Below are 13,626 nucleotides of genomic sequence, written 5' to 3'. Positions count from 1 at the left end.
TTATTTTTGCACAACGTTTCTTCAAGAGTTACGGTTGGTCTTGCTCAGCTATGCTTTCGAGCCGCACTTTCGCTCGAAATTGAGCACACCATTATGCACAACATAGGAATTTAAAAAAGTATGGGAATTCAAAAACACTCGGGACATGTCACATGGGCGATTATAGTAATATATAAATTTACTGAATCCCATATAATATAGAATTTCGAAAAATAATATATCAATATTTTTTGTTTTATTGTGTTATAAAAAGGCTATAAAAATATTTGAACATTAAATAAACTGAAAGAAAAAATTCTATAGACAATTTAACAAGTGAAAATAAATTATAAGAAAAACAAAATACAATGCGAAACCGGACATTGCAAATTTTATATTTATAAAAAAATTTGTTGGATTGTTTGCAAATGTAGTTATTTGAAACCATGCATTAGTCGATAACATTAAATGAGTTGTACTACAACATATACTACATATTCATTCATTTAAATTTGGCATAAAATCAGTAAGCCAGCTCTGAAGTAGTGTTTCCTGGCTTAGTAAATAACATTAATATTAAAAGCTAAACTACGAATGCTTAAAAATATATTTCATATGAAAAAGTGAAGAATTTTATTGATTGCTGATTCCGCTGGTATTTGCAAGGGATGTGTTAAGTATACGATTACGTTTAGCCTTGGCCATTTTACACTGATTGACAGTGGCAGCAAATCGCAGTGATTTCAGTGATTCAACAAAACAATCTTGCAGTGGAGCAACATTGATAAACATTAGTGTCTTGGAGTTACCGCCCAAAGAAGGCATTAATAGATGAGTTAACTTCGAGTTTCGGTAAGGGATGTGATCTTGTTTCTGCAATAGTGCCAATATTACATTTGTCAGCTCTGACAGCGATCTATTTATGTTCTTGGTTTCGTTCATACGAGTACTTGTTTTGGGTGACTCTGAGCCTGCCAAATCCACCAGATTTATTGAACCAATAGAAATTTCTTGTTTTTCGGCATGTGCACCTATAAGTTCGATTTTTGTCACCGCGTGTGATCTTGATGATCGTTCATTGCCGACGGTCGCTGCTGTTGCACGATTCATCTTGGCGATTTGCATTAGTTCGCGGAGACGTCCTGCGCTCTCCACCGTCTCCTGCGTTATATTTGATACGTAGATGTCGTTCTTGCTATTCAGAGCGGACTGTATTAAGGGCGAGACCATTTCAAATATCGATTCTTGGCCCGAAGAGGGATGGAATACTTGGTCAAATGTAAACGTATGTGCATTTGGTTTTCCCTTCGATGTCGGTTCGAAACTGGCAATTTCAACAGTTGCTTCGTCCAAATAACTCCAATTACACAGCATTTTGTCCCTTTCACAGTCCAGTGGTGGACGGACACGGCAAAATACGCGTATATTACCACGTAAATCCAACACGGTGTTGTGCAATTCTTTTCGTTCCATGTTTGAACGGAATAACTGTTCTTTGCATATTGCTATTTCATCCATAAGATTGGCGTTTTTGTCGGCCAAAGTGGAGGTTCTCTCACGCAGCTCATTTACTTCGGAAATTAGTTCAGCATGTTCTTGTTTTATTTCCTAATTGAAAGAAATAGTTGGTCATATGGCGTCAACTAAGAACTGATTTAATTAATTTTAATTACTTACAGTATATGCTTTTGTTAGATTATTCAGTTCTACCGTTGTTCTACTCAGGTTTTCCACAGTGTTGTTGTATTTTTCTTGCAGCAACTTCGTCTCGCGTTTTAGGCATTCATTCATCGTTTGGGTATTTTTAAGTTCTTCTTTTGTAGTTATTAACTGTTTTTCTGTATCCTCTAGTACCTCTGGTAAGTTCTCCAGACTGTTAAGCTGTTCTGTCTTTTCTTCCAGTTTATCTTTAAGGATTTTGTGTTTCTCTAAAAGGTCATTAAACCGTGCCTTAAAGTCATATGCAGGAATACGTTTGCTTGCAGTTTTGGCCGCAGACGCCGATGTGTTTGCGCTCGTATTACTTGAACCCTTTGTATTATTCAATGCTGTTCGACCTCCTCCGTTAACTTTAGATGTATTGGCAGTTGGCGGCTTTTTTGTAGTTGTACTGCTTGTTGCAGTAGTGGACATTCCAATGCGCGGCGGTCTGTTAGTATTAGCCCCCACTGTCCCAATTGTAGCTGTGGAGGACAACAGTCGGGAAGTTTTTGCTGGAATTGGGGCCAACGTCGATTCTGTCCGTTTTAAGGGTCGCATATCTCGGATATCGCAAGCAGAACGGCTCCGTCTCATTTTTGCCCGTGACGCTCCATAATTCGAGTGTGCAGCTTCGGGAGATGCTGCTCGTTCTAAACGTTAATAAAATAATGCAATTATTCAAAACGGCATGCAGCATTTAGCACGTTGTCCTTACCTCTGCGTGCAGTATTTTCATAATTCTGAAAGTTGGTAATATCGCGTGGATGTTGATTAAAAGTGTTCAGAGACTGAGAGCTCCCGCTGAACAAATGTGGTTTGTTCCCAAAACTTCCAGTAAATGATGCCGTTTTTATCCTATCCGTTGGCAGTATGGTCCTTGCGACAGGCGCTGGTCTTTTTAGGGCAGACGGTTTTGGTAACTTTGATTCCATTCTAGCTTCAGTTTATCGCACTCATCAACTATTATTTATTTGAATGTTGTTATTTGTGTCTTTTTGTATATTTAAACAAAAACTTATATCTCAAATTACTTCCTGAGCAATTTCTGTTTTTTGTCGAGTTTATTTTCTTTACAGTGAACAAATGCGCGCCGTTATTTCGATTGCATTATTTGAACTATCATGACGCCGTGAATATCGGCTATTGTTGAAATACCCCCAAATGTTAGAATCGGGTATTTGAGTAACCGACTACTGGATGGTTCGTATTTAAAGAGATGCTACCAAGCGTTTACAAACGACAAAGAAATTGTTCTGGTGACATTAAGTATATTTACATTGGTGGTGGCGCTGTTAATACTCGACCATCGGGAGGCGGGCCAAAAACTTAAAAAAAAAGTATATTTACATCTTCGATTTTAATCCGAAAAATACACCCTAAAAACACATTTACTTAAAGCGGATTTACATATAATATTTGACACGATTAAAGGCCGTTTATTTTTTTAATCACTCTGAATGTACCATAATTTCTCACACAATTTTAAAACATCGTGAGGCAGGGTTTATTTTAAATCATGATACTAATTAGATGCAACGCGGTTTTTGTACGAAAAAAAGAAACACTCTCACAGTGTCATATTTACATATAAACGAAATCTTTCGATGTATTGTAAAGAATTCTTAATATAATAATAATAATTCCAAACCCCTGGTACAATTATAAAAGGTAACAGCAAATCCCAGCAGATTTGATTCCAACTTAATACTAGTGTCAATATGAATTTGACAAATTATGTTTTTAAAAATCACCCAACAGGGAAATTGGAAACGCATACAATTTGTAATTGTTCTTTATTAAATGTGCTCCCGTATTCAACTAACTCAATCTGCCTGCTGGGAAAGTTTGAGTAAGCAAATCTTTCTTCAAGGAACAACTCGCTGTTCCCAGCATTTTCATATCTATTACACATATATATGGCAATGGCTCAATTATAGGAAAGATGTGGAAGCGATAGAAATATAAATTTGATAGATTTTCATTCATGTTTTTCAATTTTTATTTTGAGGATTCGAAAATTTTCATTTTCAAAATAAAAATAATTTGATGATAATTTGTTTGTTTGTTTACATGTTCCTGTCAAATGAGTTGACACTAGTAGAACTTACAACAACAAATTGTCATGTGGTTGTTGTATCGTTTTTTGTACAACAACACTTGCTGTTACCTTCTATTATTATACCATGTTCCAAGCCCATATAGTGAAAAATAATAACATTGCTTTTGACAACATTCAGCTTTTAAAAGTCAAATGAGAATCTACACAAAAATAAAATAAAAATAAGTTGTAATACAAATAGCATGGCCTAATTATACCAGGTAATCGCATGCAGACATATGATTCCAATTTTTTATATATTTACTTTAGACATTACTCAGCATTCAAAATTTAAATGAAAATACCTTCCTTCGAAATATACGCACATGACGTGTTCAGTGGCAAAAGTTAATAAATTAGTTATATTGATTAATTAATATTTTGAAGTTCCCTGCCTCTGAAATCTATAAATTTAAGTTGTAACACCCATAGTTACGACTTGAGAACAATAATTACATTTGTTGAAAATATGCCAATCGACATACATAACAGTTTATGGAATTTATTTTCCGTTTTATTAGTCTGCTTTTCCACAGGCAAATTTTTATTTGGCAAATACTGAGTTTGTAGGCGAGAGGGGTGCGAGGAAGAAAAACAAAAATTTGCCTGTTCAGAATTTGCCGTACACGCAAATTCTGCTTTGCTCTGTTCGTTGAAAACTATTTTGTTGATATTTCCTTTTGAACCTATTCGCTTTACTGACACACAGCCGGCTTTTGTTTACATACCTGTTGCTTTAATTTGTGCAAGTGAAATTTAATTTTTAATTTTTGCAATTTATATAATAAAATATATAAAAATCTTTAAAATGCAAACACGTTTGACTTTCATTTTATTTTGTTTGTTTTTTGATTCGCAAATTTGGCAAAGAAAAATTTGCTAATGGAAAAGCAAGCGAAAATTTCAAAAGAGAAAACAAAAAATTTGCAAAATAAAAATCTGCCTGTGGAAAAGCAGACTAAAGGGCTAAACAGAATGTTCGCGTTGAGCGTTTTTTGGCTCAACGCGAGCATTCTGCTTAGCCCTCGACGTATTTGGGTAATACAGCCGTGGAAAATATTTTGCAATAGAGGGGAAGTTGATTATTTGTGTACGCCTTGGAATTTAGATAACGTTATTAAGCATAAATTTATTTACGAATAATAAAAAAATCTACTTTTTTTATTGGTACATTCACAAAAGGTACGAATTTAACCTTTTGTGAACGTAAAGTACGATTGTTACAAAATCAAAAATATATCAACTCTAGTTACTATCGATTTACCAATGAGAAAGAAAAAAACTCTCATGATTCGTGTCCATAATTCGTAATGTAAAGTAGGGCTTTGAATTCCTTCTTTATCGACAATTTTTTCTTCTTGGAACGCTTTTTATTAGTTATTAGTCACTGAGAAGGCATAGTGGACATAGTGCGACAGTACGACCAATAAGCAGGATCAAATCGGATTGGCTAAAATGGCAAATAATCAGGTACAACTGCTAAGGAATACATATGACGTCATCCAGCGAACTGGTGATAGCTTGCAACGATCTAATCAAATTGCATATGAAACCGAACAGATTGGAACTGAGGTATTTGAGGAGTCAATGATTGGAGAGTTCTACATATAACAAAATGTTTATGTTTAGGTTCTTTCAGAGTTGGGCGAGCAACGCGAATCACTTCTGCGTTCTTCTCGTCGCCTTGAAAGCACGGATGACAATCTTTCACAATCACGCAAAATCATACGGAAACTTCAACGGGAAGTTCTCTATAATAAAATAATTTTGATATTGGTGATCATTTTGGAAATATCAATACTTATAGGATTAGTCGTAATTAAGTTCATTAGGAAATAATTTACTTATAAATTGTTGAAGTTTTTAAATAGTATGGAGTCGTTTTTCTTTTTAGAAGAGTAGGTCATTCCAAAACTTTTAGCTATTTAAGAAATGCATAATAAATTTATTTTATCTATATTTTTTAATACCTTGTATTTGTTTACCAAATACGATGTAAGCATATAAACATGCCGACGGGGCGTACATTATTCAAATGATCTACCCATACAACAACATCGTCATCACAGCAATGCTGTGCCGAGCAATCAGCTTCCGTCTGTAAGTCATCTTTACCCTAAATTTACAATAAAATCAACAGAGGAATGTATTCCATTAACCAAAAATAGAAACAATCCATATGCCTTTTGCATAACTTCCCATATAATACTTCCAGCAGTGTTGATGGAGGAAGCCATCAGACGCATAATCATTGTCTGGGACAACGTTCGCTTATAATAGAATGTTATTTTTGTTTAGCTTCGTCCAACATAGTGGTCGTCATTAGTAATTCAATATATATAGGTATGTCTCCGGAATTTCGGTATTATTAGATGTACCATGTCAAGAAATTATTAAAAGTTAAATTCATTTACTGCGTTTTTTAATCATTCAAAATGAATAAAAAATACTATGGATACATTGGTACTTTTATGGATGCTTTATCATTTATTTAAATTTATATTTATTTAAATTGTTACATGAAAAGTTCTTGATGAAAATATAATAAGTCAACACTTTCTACTAGATTGGAAATAAAATTAATTTTTGATTGCAATTCGGGCGCTCAAAAATTGTTGAACCGGTTAGAATGTTGGGCATGTCAATCTCACAAAGACAATTATATTAAAATTATATATTTTTACAAGGTTCTTTTTCGTAATTGTAAAGAACATAGAGGAGAATACTTTAGAATTTAAAATCATTAAAAAATAATTGTAATTATGATATTTTTATCGATACCGCCCTTAGGAACAAACATTTTTAAGGTTTTCCTCGGCATATTTGTGACGGCGATTTGTGACATTAATCCCCAACAAATAAATAATATAGTAAATAATCATGAGAAAATCCTTGACCTAGTCCTCGTAAATCATACACCATATTTTGAATTAGTTAGAATACCTCCTATTTGTATTCCTGAAGATAATTATCTCCCAACTTTATGTATAGCATTTCCACATTAAATGAAACCTTTTACAAATTTAATGAACCCTTTTCCAAATTAAATGAAACCTTTTCCAAATTAAATGAAACCTTTTCCAAATTAAATGAAACCTTTTCCAATTGAAATGAAACCTTTTCCAAATTAAATGAAACCTTTTCCAATTGAAATGAAACCTTTTACAAATAGAATTAAACTTTTTCCAAATTAAATGAAACCTTTATTCTTATCTAAGGAAAAATATTATTTGCAGTAATTTTAAACCAATATTTGAAAACTAAACCAAAGAATATTAACAAATATAGTTGTATGGCTATGTAATTAACATAAATATTCTTTAATTCGGCGTGATTTCATTTAATATCTTTACTACATAAAACTAAGTAAATAGTAACACAAACTGGGGTATTTCTTGACATTTTAATAAATAAATATTTAAGAACAGCTCAGCTATTGCACATAATTTTATTTTTGAAAATGCATTTTCAATTGGATTTAGCATTGGAGAATAAAGCGGTAAGAATTTAAGGTCCATATTCTATGCAGCTTGTGGAAATATTTATTTCATTTTCTCTCAACAGTTTAGTTTTTATGGCTTTGAGGGTAATTCCAGGTTGACTTTCCATATAGAACTCGATAAGACTTAAAACTTGTGGTGTCAACAACTTAGTTCTATTTCCTCCACGCTTATTTTCCTTCAATGTTCCAAAATTTTGTTTGTAATTACTTCACATTGTCGAGAGTTTACTGTTTTGGATGTTTACATTATCGAGAGTTCACTGTATTTAAAAATAGCAACGTTTAAAATAAATGCGAACCTGATTTTAGCTCGGGAAGCTCTGATAATTGGGAACCTGAGGAAGAATCAATATCCTCGCCAAGTATTGCAAGTGGAAATGCTCCAGAACCTACCGAAGCTACATCTACAAGACCCCGAAACAAATTGGGTCAGTATAACAAAATAACAAAAGACATGAAATTGTTATTATTTAAATTCTATGAAGAGAGGAGAACCATTTCCGAGGCTGCAAATTTAACCTGCATAAACACAAATTCCGAAAAAAACATTTATAAGAAGATACAAACAAAATTTTGGAACATTGAAGGAAAATAAGCGTGGAGGAAATAGAACTAAGTTGTTGACACCACAAGTTTTAAGTCTGATCGAGTTCCATATAGAAAGTCAACCTGGAATTACCCTCAAAGCCATAAAAACTAAACTGTTGAGAGAAAATGATATAAATATTTCCACAAGCTGCATAGAATATGTATTACGGAAATTAAAAATTACGTTTAAGATGGCCTTTATTGAAATAGAACGAAAGAATTACTCCAGAACATTAGGCTTGAGACAAAAATATGCTCAAGACCAGGGATGGTCCGTTTGACGAATTTTTAGGTTTTCGACTGTCAAAAAGTTGTAAACGTCGAAAACGTCATATACTTGTATAAAATGTAATAAATTTAGTAAACGTCATTTATTTCAATATTATAACCATATACAGTTATTTTCAAGAATATATATTATTTTTACGTACATCTGACTATTCCTTACTAATGCTAATAAGAAATTCTGAACTTTTTTGAGAAGAAAATTTTGACATTTTATATGGATTTGAGTAAAATGTGCGTAATTTTCGAATTGATTAATGGGAATTGCTATCTTGTCAAAAACCTAATTGTTTTGGGGGGGTTTCCGACGTTTTTGACGTATGTATTATGCGTCGGAAATGTATGTCATTTACGTCACTGTTTCTGACGGACCATCTCTGCTCAAGACTTTACAAAATGGATACCCCAACAAGGAGAAAAATTTATATTCATTGATGAGTGTGGATTTAATCTTCACATACGAAGAACCCAAGCCCGTCCAAGACAAGGAACAAGAGCACACATTGTGTTGCCTACGGTCAGAGGTCGTAATGTCACTATAATTGCAGCAATAAACAACGCCGGAGTTGTACATCACACAATCGTTTCTAATTCCAGTGGCAATGCAGACAGATTTAAATTATTTATAGAAATTTTTGTTTGAGAAAATCAATCCAGAGTTGGAAAATAACGCTCAAATACACAAGCGACATGACATAAAAAATTTGATCGAATCCAAAAGATGCAACCTTAAATTCTTACCGCCTTATTCTCCAATGCTAAATCCAATCGAAAATGCATTTTCAAAAATAAAATTATGTGCAAGAGCTGAGCTGTGTGTCGTTTCAATGGAACATAACATTGTTGATGTAATCGAGCGAAGTATTCAAAAGCTTACTCGGCAAGATTGTTCTAACTACGTTATGCACATGGTTTTGAAAATCCCACAAGCTGCAAGTCGGGAACCCCTTCATTAAGATAAGCAGTTATCTTATCATCAACAATTTATTAAGTCAAATATGTATTTCGCATTTATTAAAATTTCAGGAAATACCCCAGTTTGTATTACTATTTATTTAGTTTTATGTAGTAAAGATATTAAATGAAATCACACCGAATTAAAGAATATTTATGTTAATTACATAGCCATACAACTATATTTGTTAATATTCTTTGATTTAATTTTCAAATATTGGTTTAAAATTAGTGCAAATATTAGATTTCCTTAGATAAGAATAAAGGTTTCATTTAATTTGTAAAAGGTTTCATTTCAAGTGGAAAAGGTTTCATTTAATTTGGAAAAGGTTTCATTTAATTTGGAAAAGGGTTCATTTAATTTGGAAAAGGTTTCATTTAATTTGGAAAAGGTTTCATTTAATTTGGAAAAGGTTTCATTTAATTTGGAAAAGGTTTCATTTAATTTGGAAAAGGGTTCATTTAATGTGGAAATGCTATATATCCATGATACATGATTATTTAATTTCTGACAATTCGTTAAACTCTTAAAAACTACTTTTAACTATAAAAATCGAACTTTTTGCAAACTCAACTCACTTATCTCATCTGTAAATTGGACCTCTATATGCCTTTGTAAGAGTCCTATTGATCTCGAGTTTACAATAGATACATTTTATGTTACTCTAAACAAATTTACAGTCGACTCCGCTTTACTGTAAGTCGCTTAACTGAAAAATATCGGATAAGTGAAATTGATTTCCTGCACCATTACATTTTAGGTTAATCGCTCACAATTTAAACCGCATAAGTGAAATTTCGCATAACGGAAAATATCGGATAACTGAAATAGCTTTTGGATTCAAATATTGCAATTTCCTTTTAAATCACTCCGCATTACTGAAAATCGTGAGAATGAAGGATAATGACATAATATTTAGCATTGAAAAATACACATCTTCGAAGCCCGCACTAGCAGATATTTTTCTGCAATTCATGATTTTTTCCGACGTATGTAACGTTAAGTTCGTCCGGTCAAACTTTTAAACCCATTTGGAAAATTCGATAAAAATTCAGTTCTGCATTTCTATATTTTATATAGAAGTAACAAAGATGTACCAAAATATCTTACAGAATGTACCGTTCATAGAGGAAATGTCAAAACGAGGTCCCATATCATTAAAACAATTTCGAGGAGGTCGTCCACTTTTAACTACCCTAAGTTATTATTAAGGTCTTCTAGATGATACCCAGATTTTAAATAGAAACGATGTAAATATGTGAATCTATAATGAACAAATTTTGGAACCCCATATTACAGGCAAGTGAGCTATTAAAAAGACTTAATAGGCTAGTATGAAACCTTACGCATAAAAAATACAGTTCATAATAAAAAACCTTTAAGTTGTGAACATGTCAACCAGTTTCAATTTCTATCGTATATTTTCAAAAAATTCTAGAACTACGAATTCGATATAAAATATGAATTATTGAAATTCTTAAAATTGAAAAAAATTTCGCTTATGATAAGTTCGGATAACTGAAAATATTTTCAGTTAACCGAACTCCGCTTAAGTGAAAACATCGGATAACTGAAACATACGTCCAGATTTTTTTCCGTTTCAGTTAAGCGGAGTCGACTGTATTTCTGAATGTGTTCCTACTGTTAGAACTAGAAGCTCTGATAGACATCCATGGAATACACGCGAATTGTCAAGTATAAAAAACTCAAAAAATAAACTTTTTAAAAAATATAAAAAATCAGGATCCTCTTTAGACTATGCTAACTATTCTGTTGCTAGATCAAAATATACAATAGAATCCCGAAGGTTGTATAATCTTTATCTTAACAAGATTAAGGATAATTTTAAATCCAATCCAAAATCATTTTATAAATTTGTTAATCTAAAAAGAAAAGTTTCTTCTAAGCCTACAATTTTAAAATACAATAACCAAGAATTTTCGAAAAACTTCGAAATTGCAGAATGTTTTGCAATTTTTTTGCCACGACTTATTCTAATACTACTTATCAGGTTAAAGACCCATATCCTTATGAACTATCAAAGATAGATCAAATATTTTTGCTCTCTTACAAAGTCGAGAGGTCTCTATCTACGTAGTTTAAAACCTATTAAATGTCCAGGCCCTGATGGTATACCCAGCATAATTATAAAGAATTGTTCAGATACATTAGCATTACCTCTAACGTTATTATTTAATTATTCCCTTAAATATGATTATGTTCCTACTTGTTGGAAGAAGTCTTATATAATACCCTTACAGAAGTCTGGTAGTCTAACAAATGTCTCGAATTATAGAGGAATTGCAAAATTAAGTGCTATTCCAAAATTGTCCGAAAGGTTTATTACTACCGTAATTTCACACAGAATTCAACCCTTGTTAAGTCCATATCAACATGGTTTTCGTAGTGGTCTTTCAACTATTACCAATCTTATACACTTTACTTCTACTGTGATAAAGGGATTTGTTCAACGTAAACAAACTGATACAATTTATACAGACATTAGTAAAGCTTTTGATAGGGTTAACCATGAACTTCTACATTATAAATTAAATCATATTGGCTTTAGTATAAATTTGGTAAATTGGATTTCATCTTACTTATAAAATAGTACACAGCTAGTATTGTTTGTGGGATGTTTTTCAAAATCGATCAATGTTCCATCAGGTGTTCCGCAAGGAAGTCACCTAGGCCCGATTCTGTTTCTATTGTTTGTAAATGATTTGCCAATTTCTGTATCGCATTCCAAATTGTTAATGTATACAGATGATGTCAAGTTGTTCATTACCTATCATACTGAAAAGCAAGCTGATTTACTCCAGCAGGATTTAAATAGCCTATTTCAATGGTGCAGCCTAAATTGTATGGACTTGAATTTAAATAAATGTAAACATATGTGTTTTTATAGAAATTCTTCTTCGATAAGACATCACTATATTTATGGTTCCGTTTTATCAACTGTAGATTCTTTCCTTGATCTGGGTATTCTAATGGATCCAAAATTAAATTTTAACAATCATGTTATATCTATGGTAAATAAAGCCTATGGTGTCTTAGGATTTATAAAAGGGTGGTCCGAAGAATTCTCGGATCCATATGTAACGAAACAACTATTTACGTCTCTTGTTAGACCTATTTTAGAATAAGGTTCTGTTGTATGGGATCTCCAATATGCAATATATTCTGATAAAATCGAATCCGTTTTTTAACCTCTGAAATGCCTTATTTAGCCATGCCAGGAATTGGATAACTGGTTCCCAGAGTCGGCACCATGTTTTATAATTGTAATATTTTAATAAATTATATTTTTATAATTTTTCAATACAACACTGATGGAAACGTTCCATAGTAATAATTTATTATTGCAAATAGCAGAAAATCGATTAAATATATATTTTTTGTTTAACTAAAATGCGACATGCCGACTATTGGAACATAACATGCCGACAATTGGAAAAAAGTGCCGACTATTGGTACATAGGCGTTTTTTTACACAATTATTAATTTAATCTACTTTAATACAAATTAATTAAACAAATTTGTATTCCATCGGGAAGTAAACAAAATTTCGAAATAGATGAACCTGAATACGGTATCGTGGAAAAGATGCACTTGGAATGGTGAAACGTTTAAAAAGCGAAAATTCTTAAAGTGCCGACTATTGATGCACTTACCCTATATGTTCACTTTTGTTTTATTCCATTGTTTAAAGAAAAAGAACAAGAAGGTGCCAAAATAGATCATTGGTGATGCCATATTTACATATATTTTATGTGAAGTCATTCATGATCAGAGGATCCAATTCGCGAGAAAAATATTTCTTTAACGATCCAATTCCTTTCAGGTATTCATGATTGGAGTGAATGAGCCAATTTATTTTGTTGTTTTTTGTTTGGTGCATTCAGTTGTGAGTTACAGGCTGTTAAAAATGGTACATTTTACAGCTTTTCTTTGGCAAAGGAGAAAATTCATGCAAAGCGGCTAAAATTGTGAATGGTGTTTACGGTTCGGATACTGTAACAGCCAATTATGTGCAATTTTGGTTTCGTAGATTCCGTTCAGGATTTTTGATGTTAAAGATGCACCTCGTCGAAAATGTCGATCTTTTTCTCCAACCTAATATAATTTGGTGCTTAAAATAAATGTCGATTATTGGGTAGCTGCAGTAACCACAGTCAAAAGTGAAAGGAAACATAAAATCTAAATACACATGGGTGTGTATATTTATTGCATTTTCCAAAATAACCACTGTACTACATTCAAAAACAGTTTCCAGCTTTTTACGTCGACATAAGAAATATTTATATGAATACGTTTAATTTTTTTTTCAAACGACGGAATTTTGCTTTAGTTTTACATGGAAGGGATTATTCAGAATTTTCATTCAATTATTTTGGTATTTGCCTTCTTTTCAAAAACATATTTTATAATACAGGATAGCTTTACAACTAACTTTAATTAACAAACAATTATACATTTTAATGTCAATGATAGGTAGTTTCTTTTCTGTGAGATTAT

The 13,626-nt window shown here is 32.3% G+C and overlaps 1 protein-coding gene across 1 annotated transcript; it reads right to left on the bottom strand.

The window, feature by feature from the left end:
* Positions 1-612: 612 nt before the first annotated feature.
* Positions 613-2,612, bottom strand: LOC133338428 (protein claret segregational-like). The gene is made up of 3 exons (XM_061546604.1): positions 2,396-2,612; positions 1,657-2,330; positions 613-1,587 (listed from the first exon to the last, which is right to left on the bottom strand). Exons 1-3 carry the CDS (start codon positions 2,610-2,612, stop codon positions 613-615), a joined length of 1,866 nt encoding a protein of 621 aa, XP_061402588.1.
* Positions 2,613-13,626: the final 11,014 nt, after the last annotated feature.

This window comes from Musca vetustissima, unplaced genomic scaffold, assembly GCF_032173495.1.
Source record: "Musca vetustissima isolate MV318-11 ecotype Yass unplaced genomic scaffold, APGP_CSIRO_Mvet_v1 utg390709, whole genome shotgun sequence".
Classification (NCBI taxonomy): Eukaryota; Metazoa; Arthropoda; class Insecta; order Diptera; family Muscidae; genus Musca; species Musca vetustissima.
This window is presented reverse-complemented; position numbering and strand designations above follow the sequence as displayed.

Bases quoted from the DNA above. Each gene is read 5' to 3' on its own strand.
- LOC133338428 (XM_061546604.1), bottom strand. From the start codon at position 2,612: ATGGAATCAAAGTTACCAAAACCGTCTGCCCTAAAAAGACCAGCGCCT. The intron at 2,331-2,395 runs GTAAGGACAACG...ATTAACGTTTAG, and splicing joins TGAAAATACTGCACGCAGAG to AACGAGCAGCATCTCCCGAA. The intron at 1,588-1,656 runs GTAAGTAATTAA...TCTTTCAATTAG, and splicing joins ATCTAACAAAAGCATATACT to GAAATAAAACAAGAACATGC.